Source organism: Centropristis striata, chromosome 14 (genome assembly GCF_030273125.1).
Source record: "Centropristis striata isolate RG_2023a ecotype Rhode Island chromosome 14, C.striata_1.0, whole genome shotgun sequence".
Taxonomy (NCBI): Eukaryota; Metazoa; Chordata; class Actinopteri; order Perciformes; family Serranidae; genus Centropristis; species Centropristis striata.
Window position 1 is genome coordinate 1,148,511 of NC_081530.1, and position 21,403 is coordinate 1,169,913.

General features: G+C 36.9%; 1 protein-coding gene across 1 annotated transcript in view; it reads left to right on the forward strand.

Moving 5' to 3' along the window:
• Positions 1-15,824, forward strand: part of angpt2b (angiopoietin 2b) — a 41,574-nt gene extending 25,750 nt beyond the window's left edge. Inside the window, exons 7-9 of the mRNA XM_059350194.1 lie at positions 6,116-6,282; positions 14,867-14,997; positions 15,213-15,824. Coding sequence (XP_059206177.1) covers positions 6,116-6,282; positions 14,867-14,997; positions 15,213-15,373 — 459 coding nt within the window. The 3' untranslated portion in view covers positions 15,374-15,824. The remainder of the gene's footprint in view (positions 1-6,115; positions 6,283-14,866; positions 14,998-15,212) is intronic.
• Positions 15,825-21,403: the final 5,579 nt, after the last annotated feature.

Sequence of the window (21,403 nt, forward strand, 5' to 3'; positions counted from 1 at the left end):
TTTTTTTAATAATTTTTTCTTTTTTTAAATAATTTTGTGTCTTTTTTGGGGGGGAATTTTGTGTCTTTTTGTAGTCATTTTGTGTCTTTTTTTGGGTCATTTTGTGTCTTTTTAAATGATTTTGTGTCTTTTTGTAATAATTTTGTGTCTTTTTTGGTGATTTTGCGTATTTTTTAGTCATTTTGTGTCTTTTTGGGGGTAATTTTGTCTTTTTTGGGTCATTTTGTGTCTTTTTGTAGTCATTTTGTGTCTTTTTTTGGGTCATTTTGTGTCTTTTTAAATGATTTTGTGTCTTTTTGTAATAATTTTGTGTCTTTTTTGGGTGATTTTGCGTATTTTTTAGTTATTTTGTGTCTTTTTGGGGGTAATTTTGTGTCTTTTTTGGGTCATTTTGTGTCTTTTTAAAAAAAAGTTTTGGACTTTTTTGGTAATTCTGTGTATTTTTTGGTCAATTTGTGTCTTTTAAGTAATTTAGTTTTTTTTCTGTCATTTTGTGTCTTTTTTTGTGATTTTGTGTCTTTTTTTGGTCTTTTTGATACTGCCTCCAGCGGCCCCCAGGTAATTTGAGTTTGAGACCCCTGGGCTACATGCTTATTAATCAGGCGGCTTAGCTAAATAATGGGGACACGCTGGACAAAAGCACCAAATTTTTTCCATGTGCTCTCTATCACCATAGGATTAAATTTTTGGTAGGAGCCACTTCATCAAGATGGCCGATCCGACCGATATGGCACCCATATAAAGTCTATGAGAACCAATACATCTTCCAAGCCACTCAGAAGGTCAATCTTGGTGTCAAAATCTACATTTTCTGGGTCAAGGAATTATTTAAAGCTGTTGAGAATATCACTAGATGATTATTTGATCAAATAGAAATGTTCATTTTCACCCAGACTGGTAGGCAACTCGCTTCAAGTGCTGCAGCAGAGAATCCTGAGCTGAAAATGTTTGGAATCTAATAATTATGTAAATACATGGTCAAAATGAACATATCTATTTTTTGATCATCTAGTGATATTCTCTGTAGCTTTAAATTATTCTTTGACCCAGAAAATTTATATTTTGACACTAAGGTTGACCTTCTAAGTGGCTTAGAAGATATACTGGTTCTCATAGATTTTATATGGCTGCCATCTCCGATCTGCAATCTTGATGAAGTGGCTCCTACCAAAAATTGAAACCTATAGTGATAGAGAGCATGTGGAAAAAATGTGGTGCTTTTGTCCGACGTGTCCCCTTTCTTCCCAAATCTGGTCCTAAGCCGCCGGACTATATTGACTGTCGGAGAATAAACACATTCTCATTTTCATTTGGCCTTTTCACACCGTCAATCCGCCTCTCACATTTCAGTTTGTCAATCAAACAAGTGGCATTTGGTGCTCGACAAGCCTCTGTAAAATTCATTTGCAGAAGCCATGTTTCGTCCTTCCTCTCATGCCGTCTCTTTGAATACAACGCTGCATGTTATTATAATTTCCCCGGAGTCGCAACGCTCATTCCCACAGAAAAAAACAGTTCTGTCAAAGCCATCACGCCCATGTGGATCATTGTATCTGTTTTCATATGCCGCTGTGGTGAAATCATGTTCATATTACTGTGCCTTCACCCTGTTAACATCATTTAACATTGACTTGCAGTGCAGAGTTATATCCTTGACTCCTCTCTTTGATATATGTTTCTTTATATTCCGCCTCCGCATTAATGTAAAAATGGTTAATAAATTAAAGTAAAAGCTGCCAAAACAGCTTCAATGCTCAACTCTACTGGAGGAATGAACATGGAAGGATATTCTATTATTGGATATTGGGATCATCTTCTGGGCTGCTCCTATAAAGGTACTATCATTTTAACCCTCTATGGTACAGTGTTGCCCTCAGGCAACATACCCATTTTTTTGGCCTGTCAAATTTCTACAATACAGGTTTTTGAAAGATGCGATACTTTACAAAAAGGGGGAGAGTCTAGGGAACCACTTGCAATGCTTTAATTTGTCATCATTTGACCTCCAGGAGGCCATATTGAAACCCTTTTTTGCAGACTTTTCCGAAGGAAACAGCTTTGCACCGTAGGTGACCTTTGTTTTTGATAGTTTCATCCACTTAGACTGTTGAAGACATTCAGACAGGAAACCAGTTGAAAAAGTTCCTTTTATAATGTTATTAAATTTAAAATGTTACGCATTGAAGCTACTGAATCTTATACACATGTTTATTAAATAAATGATGTGAATGTGTGCACCGTTTTGGGACAACAAACCCAAAAACCTTCCAAAAAAAATGACTATGACATTTCTTCAGATTATGTTTATTTAGTCTATTTTAAGACAAAAAAACACTCCAAACATATTTTTCCTAACAGGCATCATAATGCGTACCATAGAGGGTTAACTGATTGAAGTGTGACACATGGTGTAGTGGTTGCTAGTACGAATCCGTGACTCTTAATCACCCATAGGTGTAAATGAGAGCGTGAATGGTTGTCTGTCAGCCCTTTAACCTTTAATAGGACACTCATTGAAATACTTGCAAATTCCAAATTTCAACCCTAGAGAATATTGGAGGATATTACATACAGCCAGAATGTGTAAAAATAACATACGAAAATAATATTTTGAGAAAAAAGTTTACGAGATTAAAGTGGCAAATCTACGAGAAAAAAAAAATCGTAGATTTATGAGATTTAAAGTGGTGAATCTGGGAGAAAAAAGTTGTTTTTTCCCCACTTTTTTCTTGTAAATCTGCAAGTTTTTTCATGCAGATTTTCCACTTTAATCTAGTAAATTTGCAACTTTTTTGCCACGGTGGACCCGGGTTAGAATCCGGCCCGAGGTCCCCTTTCCACATGTCGGTCCCCCCTTCTATCTGTCTATCAAAGAAGCCTGAAAAAAGCCCCAAAAATAATCTTTAAAAAAAGAAGATAAGTGGTTAAGGATATTGGATGGATTTAACTGCGACACGTTTGGATTCAAAATTCATATGGATTAATATTCAAGCCCTGTGCTCTCTCGCTGCAAGGCTATATCGGCCATCATTATACGTACAAGTAGCATATTTAGTAGTGATTGCTATGTAGTGTTCCACTTATGGTGATAATGATAAACAGCTGTGACATCTGACAAAGCTAAACAACAAAGAGGACAAAGATTTCACATACCTAAATGAATCCTGTTGAAAGCTCTCTGCCTCTCATTTGGATGCAGAGCTATTATTGTGATGTTAACTTATGTGAGTAAATGATATGATAGTCACTGACAACGATTTTATCTGTTTGAAATGAACCCTAAAGGGAGCAAGTAGATAATACTGTTGCTTTAATGCAAATGTATGTAGATTATTTAATTGGAAATTAAATAACGACACAGTAGTTAGAGGACTGTTCCCCTTTTTTCTAGAACTGGAGTTACTTCAAGTAACTGATATTTCCCACTGCTGGCCAATAAAATAAGCTGTTGAATGAAGATAAGTGTGATTGCTGAATAAAGTCCAATAGTCTCCAGTGAGTGTAACCATCATAATCTGTCCCAACTCCTCTGATTCTTGTCCAGTCTTCATACAAGTTGTCTATCTCTGATATGGTGGTAACTTTATTTCACTTGGGCCCACATCCTCTTAAGTTTTAACTGCCACAGTGCAAGCTAGATGTTTCCAGGAGAATGGGGCAGTCTGGATTAGCTTTGTGCTTAATGAGAACTAGATGTACCCCGGTGGTAACTAAGTTCACAATAATAGCAAATGACTTTGATCCTGTTGACACACCCACCTGGCAGGGCTCTGCAGCAGAGCTTGCCATTCAAAACACATTCTTCATCCATTTTTTACTAGTTGCCATCCGACTTTGGGAAGGGTTATCATAACACCCACAGGCTGGAGAAAATGGCCAAATGCCGAACGATATAACAATATTACAGCAAAACCGTACACTGCAAAAAAGCCAACTTGTATTTTTTGGCCTAAAACAGTGATTTAAGTTGGTAAAACTTGGAAATATAAATTATTGACATTTAGGGCAATAATGTAAGTTAGCACAACAAAGGAAGCCAGTTGTCTGCTCAAAAACAAGTTGGTGAGTTGTTGTTACTTATATCTTTAAGTTGGGGTTCACAACAAGGGACAATAGTTCTGATAACTCTTATTTCTTTGTTGGGAAATTCGGGAAAGCGGTGAAATTCATTAGCGAAAGCTAGCGTCTAACTGATGCTAGCGTCTAACTGATGCTAGCGTCTAACTGATGCTAGCGACTAACTGATGCGGCGCTGCTTGTTACAGCTACAAGAGTAGCCATTAGCGTATCAATGCTAACTCAAAATTGTGGTCCCAACATTAGCTGACATTTCATAGCGGCGTTACAATCGTACCAATTCAGCACATTGCAGAAGTTAGCAGAAGTAAGGATTAAAAGTTATTACAATGTAAAATTGTAAGTTAGTACAACTTACAGTTGAGTTGACTCAAAAACAAAACTTAAAATATTTTGTTTAATTGTCCAACTTTAAATTTTATCGAAGTTTGTTGCCTTGAAAGTTCACCCAATATTTTCTTTTTTTGCAGTGTAGGGTTGACTATTGGTGCTTTCACATTTTTGATAATTTATCGTCAGTATTGTGGGTATAATGACTAATTGGGTACAAGCAAATAATAGAACAACTAGAACAGTCTGGTATTTTCAGGAAATGACAAAAATGTAATGTAGCCTTTAAAACGAGGAAAAGACAACATGATATTAATATATCCTGAATCTAGTACGATCTAGTCTCCCATCATGATATCAATATAGCCTCAATATATTGTCCAGCCCTACCCTTCATTAATAGGCTATGTGGCAACAATTTGTGGCATGAAAATGCATTTGTGTTAAAGATTTATCAATTTTGACAGCCAGAATGATCCAAAAAGGCATCTTAGCCCCTGACAAAACATCTTTGGCATTGTTTATCAGATACCAGCAGAGTGATTTTGTAGTTTATGGTAATTCACAATAAAAGATGAGCTTTCTCTGGCAGCACTGATCTGACTCTTGGTTTGAGGGAGACAAAGAGGTTTCCCAAAGACGTTTCATTACATTACACAAAAGAAACCCAGAATGTGTCCATTGTATAATACTTTAACTCTCTGGAGTCTTATAGGGCTATTTTGTCCATTTTTTAACCCTTTTCATGTCTTTGTCAAGTCTTTTTGTGTCTTTTTTTGGTAATTTTGTGTCTTTTTTGTCATTGGTGTCATTTATGTGTCTTTTTTGTGTCTGTTTTAGTTATTCTGTGTCTTTTTTTGGTCATTTTGTGTCTTTTTTGTCATTTTTATGTCTTCTGTGGGGTTTTTTGTTATTCTGTCTTCTCATTTTGTGTCTTTTTTTGTCATTTTGTGTCTTTTTTGTCATTTTTATGTCTTTTGTGGGTTTTTTTTTGTTATTCTGTCTTCTCATTTTGTGTCTTTTTTTGGTCATTTTGTGTCTTTTTCAAGACATTCAAAGATTTTGAATGCTTAAATATCATCTTTGCCATTTTTTCATGTGCTAATGTGCCCCTCTGATTAAACCCCGGCCCCTCCTTGGCCCCCACAGTAAAATTGGTCTAGAACCGCTACTAGAAAGCTTCATCATAGAGTTCACATCATCTTCATACGAGGACCGCTGCATTCGTCTTGCCTCACCTGCTTGTATCTTTAAGTAGCCTACCATTTAATTGCCTCTACAAAAAACCTTTCCTATTCTCTGCACAGTTTGTTCAGCTCCGGTGATCATTCAGTGTTTTCCTTTGCCAAGAATGAGATAGAAAACTTATATTCACGTCCAGCTCTCTAGTTCAAACAAACAGTGGATCCGTCCACGACGCCAGTTTTTATTTCACTGTAAGTGTTGCAGGCACAGATGGAGCTTTGGTAGGATATTAGGGTAAAATTAAAGTCTCAATTGACTGGCCCCCTTTGCTTGGGAGTGGAGTATTTCACTTCATAAACTCAGTGGGCTGTCTTAAGCCATCAAAATGATGAATGTGACTTCTTAAATTGAGGTCCATTTTCATATTAACTCCAAAAACACTTGGCAGGTCTTTGGTAAAATCACCCCCCTTGTTAGTATATGTTCTTGCTCCATTGTTTCTCCGTCTTTGTGTCTAATCCAGGGCTTTGGGGAGCCGTCTGGGGAACACTGGCTGGGGAATGATATCATCCACAAGCTGACCAGCTCCCAGGAATACAGTCTGCATGTCCAGCTCAGAGACAGAGAGGGGAACGAAGCATTCTCACATTACGATCGCTTCTACATAGACGGAGAGGACAACAACTACAGGTACCAGCATTAAATATCATCTTTAATCCATTACAGAACATGCAGGTTTCATCCGGCTTCAAATGATGAAACGCTAAGATCAAAATCCATTCTCTTAATTATTAAATCATCCAATTATCCATAAGTGTTTTGTAATTAGCACATGATAGCTCGAGATATGACAAAATAACTGAACTAAAACACTTCTTATACAGACAGGTTCCAATTAAATTATTTCACTTTGTCAGAAATCAGACATGAATAGGACTATAATGAAGGTGCTTTATTTCACTAAAGTGTTTTATTAAGAGCTTCTATTGTAAAAGGCATAATTGCAATGCAGCACAACCCCTTCAATCATTCCCTCTGGGTGCAAGGCTCATAATAATACCACCACAGAATAAAAACTGTTATCAACAGTTCAAACTCCTTCCGATTTTCTCATTTTCTAAGCTTTCTTATCCCCGAGCACGGAAGTTAAGGAACCACTTGGACAGTTTTTAAGGATGTCATTCAAAATGATGAGCTCAGCGGAGGGCACGCAGCCACTTTCGCCCGCCTCCAGTTTTCTCCTTCCATCACTGCGGCTACCGCTGCCCCCTGAAAACCCCCACGGGGGGCCACCTCCTCTGGAGGATAACAGCAACGCTCCACAATACCTGCCCCTGCCAGGAAGTGACAACTCAAACCAAGCTCCTCAGTAACCCAGCAATCGCTAACAAGATCAAGCGTGGGTGTGCTGAAGCTTCCTCCAAAACAGAAAGAAAATATAAAGTAAAATAGTTTAGGTTTCACAGAAAGTCACCCTTGTTTTATGGAAGTTTATGTAGATTGATGCTTTGAGAGATGAAAAATCATAATCATATGTGGGTGTATGCGTTCCAACATCCCTAATAGTGCAGCAAATTGCATTTGCCTGAGTTTGTTCCACATAATTAGCGCGATGAAACGGGAATGTTTCACAATTCTCGCTGTAGGCTACACTGTGTGAGGCGAAGCACCTGAATGAATATAATCACCTCTGTAGCCTGCTACCTCTGAGATCATGTTCTGTGTAACTAGTTCAATATGTACCAGCTTTACTAGCATGCTCGAGACGCTGGCTTCGTCTGTGGCTTTTATATTAAAAACTCCCAAGCCGGAGCTGTGGTGCTATGCAGCCAGTCAGCCAAAGCAATCCTCCTCCTCAGCTGCATCCACTGAGCTCCCTAGAGCAACATGGAGGTCTTCACCTAAAACTCTCTAACATTATTCATACATTAATCATCAGCATGACAGACCACTTTCCCCTTTGAGGGAGCCAAGAACAGCCGTTCTTAGAGCAAAACCAATGGAAGCATTCCTTTTAATGTTACAGTATATTTGTCATTAAAGGATAAAATAACAATATGAGAAGACAGTCACCTTGAAACGGATGAGCCTGTGGTTTGCGGTATTGCAATAGCTGAACTAATACATCTGGAAGTCATGGCTGATGCAAAAGTTTTGCAGAGTAAAAAGAGCTGGCACAGTCCACTCTCTCCAGGAGGATATCCTGTAGCCTGTGGTTGCCATTCTGTCTAAATTTGCTAATTTTTTTTTTTCTTCATATATATCTTTATTGGGTTGTCAGGACATAATACATATTCAATCAGAAAGGGTACAATTCACCCATTTTCCCCCCTTTTAGAACAACCCCCCGCCCCCCGAACCAGAGAGTTACATTCACATAAAATAAGCAAAAAACAATAAATAGTAATGATAATGAGAAAATACAACTCTCTCCCCCTCGAAGAAAAACAGGAGGGATGAACAGTAGCCAAATAAACAATAATAAAAAAACGAAAAATAAAAATATACATACATACATACATACATACATAAACATACACATAAAACCAAACAAATAATAATAATACTAAATAGATAAATAAAATAAAAAGGGACATTTAGAGGAGATATACAGAATGCTTGGAAAAAACAAACAAAAAATAGCTATAACAATTTGTATATGTTGTGCCTAGAGTTTGACCACCAAATCAGTATACTAAAAACAATTACTGGCCATTTAAAAGTTATATCAATTTATCTTAATTAGAACCATCTATGTTAATCATCTAACGATGAAATAGACTCAATTAGGGAAAGAATGGGAGTCAAAGTTTTATAAAAGTTGTCGGAGCACCTCCTGATACTGTACTTGATTTTTTCTAAGTGTAGAAATGACATTAGAGCAGCCCTGGGCATTGGGCGGCCCGCGGGCCACATCCGGCCCGTTGGCTGTCCTTGTCCGGCCCGCATGAGGTTACCAAGAAATTAGAAATCAATATAACCGCAGTGCTTTTATTTTGAAAAACAATAGCAAACATTATCATTAGCACTAGAGCTAACAAGCACTTTTACTATAGTTAAGACAACAAATATAGCCACTAATATATATAACAGAAGAAAATAAACTTTAACAAACCTTGTGTCCTGTCAGTCAGCCACTATAGAAACCTTTTGATACTTTATATCAACTTTATATGAATTATGACGCACTCGTTATAATTTACCGTTCGTTTTTTCATTTAACCGTTCTACCGGTTATTTCCTGTCACTACCTTTCAAAATTAAAGCACCCGTTTTACACTGGGCGGCACCTTTTCAAAATAAAAGCATCACAACATTGTGAAACACCTTGAAAATATACAAACATGAAAAACAAGCTATATAATACAAAAACATAAATATGAAGCTTACTAAAGGACATTTACAGTTGTGTTTAAAATAAATGGACTAGTGATATAGTGATTGGAGTATTTACTACTTTTTACTGCTATATTTGATTAACTCCACAATAATAGTTTTATCATAACATGTGTTCCTATCAGTAGCAGCTCAAAACCAGATAATTTACTGTATTTTATAAAGCGATAACATTAACATTGAGCAGAATTTAGTTCAGAGTTTTGGTCCGGCCCCTGCAACCTTCGTGGTATTGGTCATGTGGCCCCTTGGGGAAATTAATTGCCCCCCCCCCCCGCATTAGATCCTTTAGCCAAGAGTTAGGGGAGGGAGGATTCTTATATAAATTTGCTAATTTTTTATCAAAGATCCATCATGAAGAGAAAAGTTAAGTTGTCTAACAAAAATATCCCCTCATGTATTATTCCAGCCTCTCCATCAGCTCTTCCATCATTATTCCCGTCCCCAGCGATGTCATTTCCAAACACCCCTCTTGCTGCCCCCTCATGATGTGTTGCCCTGCCCTGTGAACTTACACATTCAAGAGGAGGATTCTTCATTTAGTCATCACAGACAGCGTGCCCCGGGCCACGAGGGGGGGTCACATAACTAAGGGGAGAGTCCAGTACTAACTAGACAGGATGACAGGGCCGAGGAGAGGCCAGACAGCGGGGCTGACCTCCCCGTCCACTCTCCTCAAACCACTACTGACACACACACACACCAACACACACACACACACTGGGACGCCAATGCTGGGGACGCTGTATGAAAATAATTGAGCGAATCTATTTTACGCTGGCAGAGATTTCTTTTCAGACTGTTTGGGTTGTTTCACAAAGCACAGCATGGAGGAAAATAATGAGATGTTCTTTAGGTTATTTTTTGTATTGATGTCTGGCAACAATGAAAACCAGGGGGAGATGGTACCTTGTATTAAGAACTATTGTACACATACTTAACAGGCTATGATCTCCTACAGTGGTCTACAGGTGGTTACAACTGTATATTCTTTGATTATCATTCCCATGTAACTTTATAAGCTTTGATTTGATTTACCTGGGATTTTTTTATTTTTTATTTAATGCTCTGCACAGACTCTAAATGACAGGGTGGAGCTGCAACAGAGAAGAGCGTTGGGTCTTGCCCTACTTAAGATGCTGTCTGTTTGCTCTGACAAGTGAAATCCTAATGTCAGGTATGCCCACAGGCATTGACAAGTCAGACAAAGAGTGATAATTAAAGAAGAAAAACAAACTTTCTCCTAAACAGCAGCTCAAAGCAAAGAAAGTTGGACTTGTGAAGAGTGCTTCTGCAAGTCCATTTAAAAAAACACAAAACATTTAAGATGTTTTTTAATCTAAAATGTGGTAAACCAGTTTAAGGGATAACCACATGGTAGGTTGTGTGCATAACATTAGCTAGTGTGTGTAATGATGGGTACGAACTTAGCATGAACTTTATTGTTACTTTTGTTGGCAAATAGATATTACAACTCCTCAAGACTCAAGCCTACTTCCTGTGTCTTCTTTGCCAGCTGCTGAGCAAAATCAGGCGAGTTAGCCCTGTTCGCTACTTTGACTTAACAAAAAAAACATAGACTGTATATAAGAAGTGGACACAGCCCTCATTTGGACTAATTGCCATTTTGACCATCGCCATGTTGCTTTTTTTTGTAACCAGCCCATTGCAGAACAGATCAGGAGCCAGAGAGCTGACAAATTATCAGCTAATGCTAGCTAGCTAGCTTGGTTAGCTAGGTACAGCAGCAATTCAAAATCAACAGCCGATTTGTAAGAGTGTCTTTTAGTACAACTGATGTTGAAGAAGTAGGCAACAAAAACATTACATTTAACTTTAATTCAGTGTAAACACACTGTGAAAGGGTCAAAATTCTAACACCGAAACACACATTGCTCTGCTTTATTGTCTATTTTACTCTAAAGGACACCATCATTTCCTAAATAAGCCATCATGCTGTATTCAAAAAGACTTGAATTTAGCAACTGAGGCCATAAACACATCATGAAAATGTTTACTGATGTAATAAATCAAGTGAGAAGTAGGATCTTTATGCAACCAGTGGAGTTGCCCCCTGCTGGCCATTAGAAAGAATGTGGGTTTAACCCTTTATCAGGCAAAGAACTATATTTGGTAACTTCCGGTAATATTTCAAGAAAAAAGTTGCAAAATTTACTAGATTAAAGTGGCAAATCTGCATGAAAAAAAGTCACAGATTTACGAGATTTAAAGTGGCAAATCTGCATGAAAAAAGTTGCAGATTTACGAGAAAAAAGTGGGAAAAAAGCAACTTTTTTCTCCCAGATTCACCACCTTAAATCAAAAAAAATTACGAGATTAAAGTGGCAAATCTATGAGAAAAAAACGCGTAGATTTGCCACTTTAATCTTGTAAACTCTTTTCTCAAAATATTATTTGCGTTTGTTTTTTTTTTTTTACACATTCTGGCAGTATGTAATATCCTCCAATATTCTCTAGGGTTGAAATTTAGAATTTGCAAGTATTTCAATGAGTGCCCTATTAAGGGTTAAGGCACTTTGGCTTCACATTTCAGACCCGGAGGCTGTCGCTTGGCGGCAACCCTGCACCAAGTTAGACATATTGCATTTCTCACCCTTTTGGTATCTGTAGCACAACATTTTCAAAAAATTATACTAAATAAAAGAGACAAAACGACCAAAACAAGACATTAAAATATCCCCCCAAAAGTTGACACATGTAGAATAAAGAGATTCTGACACAAAATCAACATTTTAAGCTTCGGAAAAGAAACTGTAAAAACAGGCATTATCATCAGAATTGTAACTTTTCCGGACGGTCCTTGAACATATCGTAGGCTACGAAAGTTTCTGTTATGAAAAAGCGATCAAAACTGAGCTTATAATGTTCAGCAGCAGCACATTAACTCTATGGAGTCTTGGGCTATTTTGTTTAAGGAATCACAGACTAGCCAGTTTGGTCAACATGATTGTTCTGTGTTCACTTTATCAACTTAACATGATGATCTCAGAAAAAAAAAAAGTTTTCAGGCAGTAACCCCTCACTGCCAAGTTGAGCTCCCAACAAAGTTGCCCAATGCAGCTTTATATAATCAATAGAAATGCCTGTGGCAAAGTTTTTTAAAGTAGGGTTAGTAGCAAATTTACTAGATTAAAGTGGCAAATCTACACGAAAAAAGTCACAGATTTGCGAGAAAAAAGTGGGAAAAAAGCAACTTTTTTCTCCCAGATTCACCACCTTAATTCTCAAAAATTTACGAGATTAAAGTGGCAAATCTACGAGAAAAAAATGCGTAATTTGCCACTCTTTTCTCAAAGTATTATTTTCTTTTTTTTTTTTTTACACATTCTGGCAGTGTGTAACATCCTCCAATATTATCTCGGGTTGAAATTTAGAATTTGCAAGTATTTCAATGAGTGCCCTATTAAGGGTTAAGGCACTTTGGCTTCACATTTCAGACCCGGAGGTTGTCGCTTGGCGGCATCCCTGCACCAAGTTAGACATACTGCATGTCTCACCCTTTTGGTATCCTGTGGTATTAAGGAATCACAGACTAGCCAGTTTGGTCAACATGATTGTTCTGTGTTCACTTTATCAACTTAACATGATGATCTCAGAAAAACAAGTTTTCAGGCAGTAACCCCTCACTGCCAAGTTGAGCTCCCAACAAAGTTGCCCAATACTGCTTTATATAATCAATAGAAATGCCTGTGGCAAAGTTTTTTAAAGTAGGGTTAGTAGCAAATTTACGAGATTAAAGTGGCAAATCTACAAGAAAAAAGTTGCAGATTTACGTGATTTAAAGTGGCAAATATTCATGAAAAAAGTCGCAGATTTGCGAGAAAAAAGTGGGGAAAAAAAGCAACTTTTTTCTCCCAGATTCACCACCTTAATTCTCAAAAATGTACGAGATTAAAGTGGCAAATCTACTAGAAAAAAATGCGTAATTTGCCACTCTTTTCTCAAAATATTATTTTCGTTAGTTTTTTTTACACATTCTGGCTGTATGTAACATCCTCCAATATTATCTCGGGTTGAAATTTAGAATTTGCAAGTATTTCAATGAGTGTCCTATTAAGGGTTAAGGCACTTTGGCTTCACATTTCAGACCAGGAGGTTGTCGCTTGGCGGCATCCCTGCACCAAGTTAGACTTATTGCATTTCTCACCCTTTTGGTATCTGTAGCACAAAATTTTCAAAAAATTATACTAAATAAAAGAGACAAAACGACCAAAACAAGACATTAAAATATCCCCCCAAAAGTTGACACATGTAGAGTAAAGAGATTCTGACACAAAATCAACATTTTAAGCTTCGGAAAAGAAACTGTAAAAACAGGCATTATCATCAGAATTGTAACTTTTCCGGACGGTCCTTGAACACATCGTAGGCTACGAAAGTTTCTGTTATGAAAAAGTGATCAAAACTGAGCTTATAATGTTCAGCAGCAACACATTAACTCTATGGAGTCTTGAGCTATTTTGTGGTATTAAGGAATCACAGACTAGCCAGTTTGGTCAACATAATTGTTCTGTGTTCACTTTATCGACTTAACAGGATGATCTCAGAAAAACAAGTTTTCAGGCAGTAACCCCTCACTGCCAAGTTGAGCTCCCAACAAAGTTGCTCAATACAGCTTTATATAATCAATAGAAATGCCTGTGGCAAAGTTTTTTAAAGTAGGGTTAGTAGCAAATTTACTAGATTAAAGTGGCAAATCTACAAGAAAAAAGTTGCAGATTTACGAGATTTAAAGTGGCAAATATGCATGAAAAAAGTCACAGATTTGCGAGAAAAAAGTGGGAAAAAAACAACTTTTTTTTCCCAGATTCACCACCTTAATTCTCAAAAATGTACGAGATTAAAGTGGCAAATCTACGAGAAAAAAATGCGTAGTTTGCCACTCTTTTCTCAAAATATTATTTTCGTTTGTTTTTTTTTACACATTCTGGCAGTATGTAACATCCTCCAATATTATCTCGGGTTGAAATTTAGAATTTGCAAGTATTTCAATGAGTGTCATATTAAGGGTTAAGGCACTTTGGCTTCACATTTCAGACCCGGAGGTTGTCGCTTGGCGGCAACCCTGCACCAAGTTAGACATATTGCATGTCTCACCCTTTTGGTATTTTGTGGTATTAAGGAATCACAGACTAACCAGTTTGGTCAACATGATTGTTCTGTGTTCACTTTATTGACTTAACAGGATGATCTCAGAAAAACAAGTTTTGCCAAGTTGAGCTCCCAACAAAGTTGCCCAATACAGCTTTATATAATCAATAGAAATGCCTGTGGCAAAGTTTTTTAAAGTAGGGTTAGTAGCAAATTTACTAGATTAAAGTGGCAAATCTACAAGAAAAAAGTTGCAGATTTACGAGATTTAAAGTGGCAAATATGCATGAAAAAAGTCGCAGATTTGCAAGAAAAAAGTGGGAAAAAAACAACTTTTTTCTCCCAGATTCACCACCTTAATTCTCAAAAATGTACGAGATTAAAGTGGCAAATCTACGAGAAAAAAATAGAATTTGCAAGTATTTCAATGAGTGCCCTATTAAGGGTTAAGGCACTTTGGCTTCACATTTCAGACCCGGAGGTTGTCGCTTGGCGGCAACCCTGCACCAAGTTAGACATATTGCATGTCTCACCCTTTTGGTATCCTGTGGTATTAAGGAATCACAGACTAACCAGTTTGGTCAACATGATTGTTCTGTGTTCACTTTATTGACTTAACATGATGATCTCAGAAAAACAAGTTTTGCCAAGTTGAGCTCCCAACAAAGTTGCCCAATACAGCTTTATATAATCAATACAAATGCCTGTGGCAAAGTTTTTTTGTATTATTATTAAATTATTCTTTTACTGCTTTCTCAAAATGCAGCCTTCATGCAGAGGGCTTCAGTGGCACGGCTGGACGGACCAGTAGCCTCACCCATAGTGGCACCCAGTTCAGCACCAAGGACAGGGACAACGACCGCTGCACCTGCAAGTGCGCCCAGCTCGCATCAGGAGGTAGCCGCCTCAATCTGTCTCTCCTTATAACACATCTTGTTAAACATTTCTATCCACCCCCTTGTAAATGTCCTGAAGTGCATTTCATTTTCCCTCTGCACCAATATAAAGTTACTGCTGACTTACAGCTGTACATTTGGGTATTACATTTCATGAGCTTGAATTTAATTAATTCTGACTTTTTCCTTGAACTCTCTGACACATTCCCTCTCCAGGTTGGTGGTTTGAGGCTTGTGGTCCGTCCAACCTGAATGGCATATATTACCCCAGCTCTTCTAGCGTGGTTCGCTACAACGGCATCAAGTGGTACTATTGGAAGGGTCCAAATCTGATGGCTACCATGACAACCATGATGGTTCGCCCGGCAAACTTCTGACAGCATGGCTCGTTCATGATGTCAGATTGTGAAGCGAATGTTGCCTCCGATGAATAAAATGAAAAGATATCCAGGAAATTGTATATTTTGGGAGGAAATTTGAATCCAACTATTGGTGGTTTCAGCTTCTGGACATCTTGGAGCAAGGCTTTAGCAATTGCCTGGGGACATATGTGAACTTTCAGCAAATGACTGTGGTGAATTTCTAAGCAATGAATTCGACCCAACAATATCAATTCATAAAGGATCTCAGAATGTATTTTAATGAGGATTGTGCTGAAAGAGGAAGAAGGTAAAAAAACACAACAGATCACAACAAATTATGCAGTTACATAAGACGTTACTCAACTCAACATTAAATTCACTTGAATAGCTGATAAATGTTTAGAGACACTTTATCGCAATACCTATTTTTATATTAAAAGTTTTATATTAAAAGTATGAAAACTTTTGTGTGTTTGTCTTTTTGCTGTAAATAAATGTGATCAAATGCCAATAATTCACAGCCATAGCCTTGTATATAGTTTACAGAAAGTCAACCGATTAAAAAAGGTATACTCTATTATAAAGTCTTATTTTCACACTAAATGCTTTAATAACTTGGATCCATGTAAATTTGATTTATGCAATGTCATAAGGTTAATGCCTGACATGGTGTCCATTATCAGGAATCAATGGTTTATTCATTCCTGATAATGGACACTTGAAGGTGTTATAAGAATTTTTTAGAGTGACCCTTCAATAAAGACAATTGGATTCAGAGTATCAAAGTTTAAGTTGAATTTAATTATATCTTGTAGAAGAGGAATGTTTTTACCATGCAACACAGCAAGTAAGGTTACAGAGGAAAAGGCTCAATTTGACAGTCAAAACAGTTGGCTTATATGCATCCCATAGTGGGCGGTTTCCAACGTCTAGATCAGTAGTTTTCAACCCCTTTTTGAGTCGGGACCCCCAATTTAACATGCATGTTGTCTCACTGAACAGAATCTCACAGTTCAGATCATACAAACTCAGTTGATACGACGAATTTTGGACAAATAATGAAGCAGACAACAACTAAAACATCTCTCTGTCTGTGCATTTATACATGTTTTTATATTTTATTCTTCCTTTTAATGTAAGTCCTTTGCTATCAGTTTAAAGGTCCATTCTGACCTCCTGAGTGTGTAACAGTCAGCTTCAAGCCAGAGACTCCTTGGAAAGTAATAACTTGATACTTTGTGATTTGTCAGAAAAGACACAAACTTACCCAAAAAAGAATCAAATTGACCACAAAATGACACAAAATGACCAAAAAAGAGACACAAAATGACCAAAAAATGCATTAAATTAAGCAAAAAATGACTCAAATTGACCAAAAAAGGACCACAAAAGACACAAATTGACCAAAAAAGACACAAATTGACCACAGAATGATCAAAAAAGACACAAAATGACCAGAAAAGACACAAAATGACCAAAAAAGGATACAAAATGACCAAAAAAAGACACAAAATGACCAAAAAAAGACAAAATGACAAAAACAACAACACAAAATGACCAAAAAAAGACATTAAATGACCAAAAAGACTAAAACACCTTAACACAGTGGAGACAGAGCTGACCTCCAAAATAATTTGGCGACCCCCAGAAATCATCTCGCGACCCCAATTGGGGTCCCGACCCCAAGGTTGAGAATAGCTGGTCTAGATGAGCTGACTGACACAGATGCTGTTATTCCCAGTTCCCCAATCTATGGTATGGTCAGCAGAAAAACGTCTTCACCATGTCTGACTCTCACTTGTCATGTGTACTTCCCCTTATCTATACATATAGTTGACCTGATCTCAGCTTTAGCAGGAACTGGTCTGATGTAATCAAAGCCAGCATCTCAACATGCAGCAGGCAGGGACACGTTTGCTTAATATGATTAAAACCTTATAAAACCCCAGGTTAATACAATTTTTTTATAACAGAAAGTTTATTAACCTCTTGCCATGGACTGACTTGCCAAAAAAAATAAATCTGAGACCAGCTACTTATATTTTAATGCACATTTTCCACAAGCTTAACCTCCATTTTCCTGGACCAACTGATGGTTTGATGGATGATTACCATCTTGTAAAGTTGTCTACTCCTCCAGTAAATAGGATTAGACATGACGGAGAAATTTGTAGTCCAGTCAGCCAATACAACCCATTGGCTCAGCTAATACCCAAAAGCTAACGTTATGCTAGCATGATTCAAAGTCGATAACAATGTCTACAGCTGACAAACAGTAAATATTATTTGACAAGATGTTAAACAACATTTTCCCCAAATCACAATCATCATTTCCCAAACAAACAATAGGCCATGTTTAAAGTAGAGAATGTGATGTGAGACCAAGGTTATAATAGTTTTGGATTTTTCATTAGTTTTAGTTTTAATTTCGTTGTCAATTTTTGTTTTCAAATTCAGTTAGTTTTAATTAGTTTTTAGTGTGAGTTTGCTAGTTTTGATTAGTTTTATTTTTTGGAAAATGCTTAGTTTTAGTGTTAGTTTAAGTTGTTTTGTAATGGGGTATTTGTTGGGTCCAGATTCAATAAGGTCACAATAAATGTTCCTTTATTTCCTTTGTCTGATCCATCTCAGCCCCAATAAGTTCATTAAGTCATAAAAAAGATAGATTAAATAGATTTCATATCAACCAAAAAGGTTTACGTATGAAAAAAGTTGACAAAGACGAAAACTAAGGACATTTTCACTATAATTTTAGTTAGTTTTAGTTAGTTTTGTAACCACAAAATACAGTTTCAGTTAGTTATCGTTTTTTAAAAACTCTCATTTTTATTTTTATTTCAGTTAACGAAAATGTTTTTTCAATTCTAGTTTTCGTTATTTCGTTAGTTTTTCGTTAACTATAATAACCTTGTGTGAGACAATAGATTATGTGAAACAAAATAGCTGTAAATTAAGAGGGGCAGTGTAATTCTTGCAGTGTTACAGTCGGCCAACAGGATGAGCTACTGCAGGATTAAACTGGTGTTGTAAATAAAAACTTGGTTTAGAATGGTGAACTGTTTAACTGGAACTGCTCCGATAATTGAGAATAATTCTAATTCTCAAAGGTCTGATTTAACTTTATTCCAGTAGCATCACCAGCCTGTAAAAGATTAGTACTTGTTTGTACTGTGGTTCAGTTCATACACAATATAACGTAAGATAACCTACAATGACTTCAGTGGTTTACCACTATTAATAAAACAACACCATAAAGAAGAGCAACAATAACAGGCTTTGCCCTTTACTGTATCTTTCAAAGGGCTTTTCACAATAAAATATCCCCCATTCTTTCCAGGCACCCCTCTTATAAAACTTTATTTGTGAGATATTTTGCTTATAAAAGTACATCATACACTTTCACTGGTGTGATTTACTTCCAAAAATGAAACATTTGTAATAACATGTGGGAACAAAGCTGTAAATTCAATTTTTACTCTGTTAATGCAATAAAATCGTAGATAGTCTTTGGTGCCTATAATCCACAGTGCCAGGTGCTTGTTACCATGTAAGCTACATAAACTCCAACAAGCCCCGCATGCTGGACTCAGAGAGTCAGATGGGACCTGCAGACCATTGATCTGATGAATCATCCAATAACACGGCTCCCTGTGGCCCCCATTACAAAGTGGACGGGTTTCACCTCCACTTCCTCTGACCTGGATGTCCCGGTGTCCGCTAGGAACAGCACACTCAGAAAAATAACTTGTTCCCAGAACAAAATAAAATGATGGAAATAATTTCCACCTAAATAAAATGCTTTAATTTAGCGAGAAACAGTTTTGTTGAGTGAATAAAATGTAAATATGTCGGGTCAACATGATGTATTTGTGTTATTGTTACTTAATTACCAGAGGTCAGTCCAACTAGATTTATAAGGGTAATTGTAACATACTAACATAATTTTCTTGGGCCATTTAAACGTGTATGACATTATTAAGAGTAACTTTATTTAATAGGGTAGTTACAACTACTTTTTTTTTTTAAAATAGTGAAGTACATGAATTAATTGTGCTGAGCCAACAAAACAAAGTTAGGTTGAAGTGATTTAAAGATTACCTTTATCATATGAAAATGAACATAATAGTAATTATTCAGGAAATAAATAATTTTTAAGCAGAGTATTATATTCAGCAATTGAATTAGGTTGTTTTAACATAAAGTGTTCTAGTAAATTTTAAAGTGTTGCATTTTATGCTAAAACTACATGTTTTAAAACTGTTCAACCACAAAACATCATTTTATTTAGTAGAAGCTACATGTTAGACTAAGGAGAAGGTAACAGACACCCAGTTTGCTTTTTTTGAGTGCAGCTGTCTCTAACTGGAAGAAAACACAAATGTTGGCTCGCCATTTTCACGTCTGCTAATTGTCCTGCTTCATTCACTGAAGGACAGACTGACAGAAAAACGTTAAGATCTCATCTTCTTCTTTGCCGAATGCATCTCCCAAGTGTGATTCACTTCTGACTGCAGAAATGAGACATTACGCGTAATGAACTGTGAGCCAAGTCTCTCTGTTTTCACATCCTGTTTATTCAAATCAGTCTCAGAGACACTTGAGAAAGAAATATATACTGAACCAAGGAGGAGATCATTCATTTTAACAAATAAATAGCTTAAATAAATAGCTTTTCTGTGTAAGGCTTCAATGAATGTGTAAAGGACTTACGCACGCTCAACTGCCTTTGATTTACTACTCTATTAGGAAATATGCAGGAGCTGCTCACGACAGTAAAACTACTCAAAGGGATAACAGCAGTGCTACTGGGCCTGACCACAGCTTTAATGTGTGTGTGTGTGTGTGTGTGTGTGTTCTTGTACTTCTTACATAGTGAGGACCGGAACACGTTTTTAACCAACAGTGAGGACATTTTTGCAAAGTGAGGACATATTGGCCGGTCCTCACATCTTTAAAGGCTTTTTTGAGATTTCAGACTTTGTTTTAAGGGTTAAAGGTTACATGATAATGATAATTAACTGGAACTGTATTGTGTGGTTACAAAACTAACTAAAATTATAGTGAAAATGTCCTTCGTTTTCGTCTTTGTCAACTTTTTTCATACATAATGAAGATGGATCAGACAAAGGAAATAAAGGCAAAATTTACTGTGACCTCTTTTAATCTCCCACCCAACAAATACCCCATTACAAAAAACACTAAAACTAATAAAAACTAAACTAAAACTAAAGCATTTAAAATAAATAAAAACTAAACTAAAACGAGCAAACTCACTCAAAAAACTCATTAAAATTAACTGAATTTGAAAACAAAAATTCACAACAAAATTAAAACTAAAACTAATGAAAAATTCAAAACTATTATAACCTTGCAAGGGAATTCACTGTTACAATGAGGGTCCTCACAAAGATAGAAGTACAAGAATGTGTGTGTGTGTGTGTGTGTGTGTGTGTGTGAGTGTGTATAAATATAGGATGCAATCATGCTCAAATCTGTGAAGAATCTACAAATATCATCCCAAGTGGATCCAGCAGAACTCCGATACGGATGGCTAGCTCATGGCTCCTGACAATAGACCTGAGCTATGTAGCATACCGTGCACGCACACACACACACACACATGCACGCACACACACACACACACACGCACATGCTCTGCTTGCATGCAGTGACCCCATTGCTAAACAAGTTTATTACGACCTCCAACGGGTGGACAGGCGATAGATCACAGCGGGGGAGGCCAGGGGTGAATCCATCAAAGCGACTTTAATAAAGACCACTTGATTTGGCCTGCTGGCTCAACAGATGAAATGGTTGTGTTCAGGTCCAGTGAAGCAGACCAGAGTCTAGGCCGCAGTGCTTCTCCCAGTCCCTGTTTATTAGATGGCTTATTTGTAGGCACAGAGACAACGACAGAGTAACCTCAGAACAGTTACACACTCAAAAAAAGCATCTAACATGTAGTCTAACATGTAGCTTCTACTATATAAAATTATGTTTTGTGGTTAAACAGTTTTAAAACAGGTAGTTTTAGCATAAAATGCA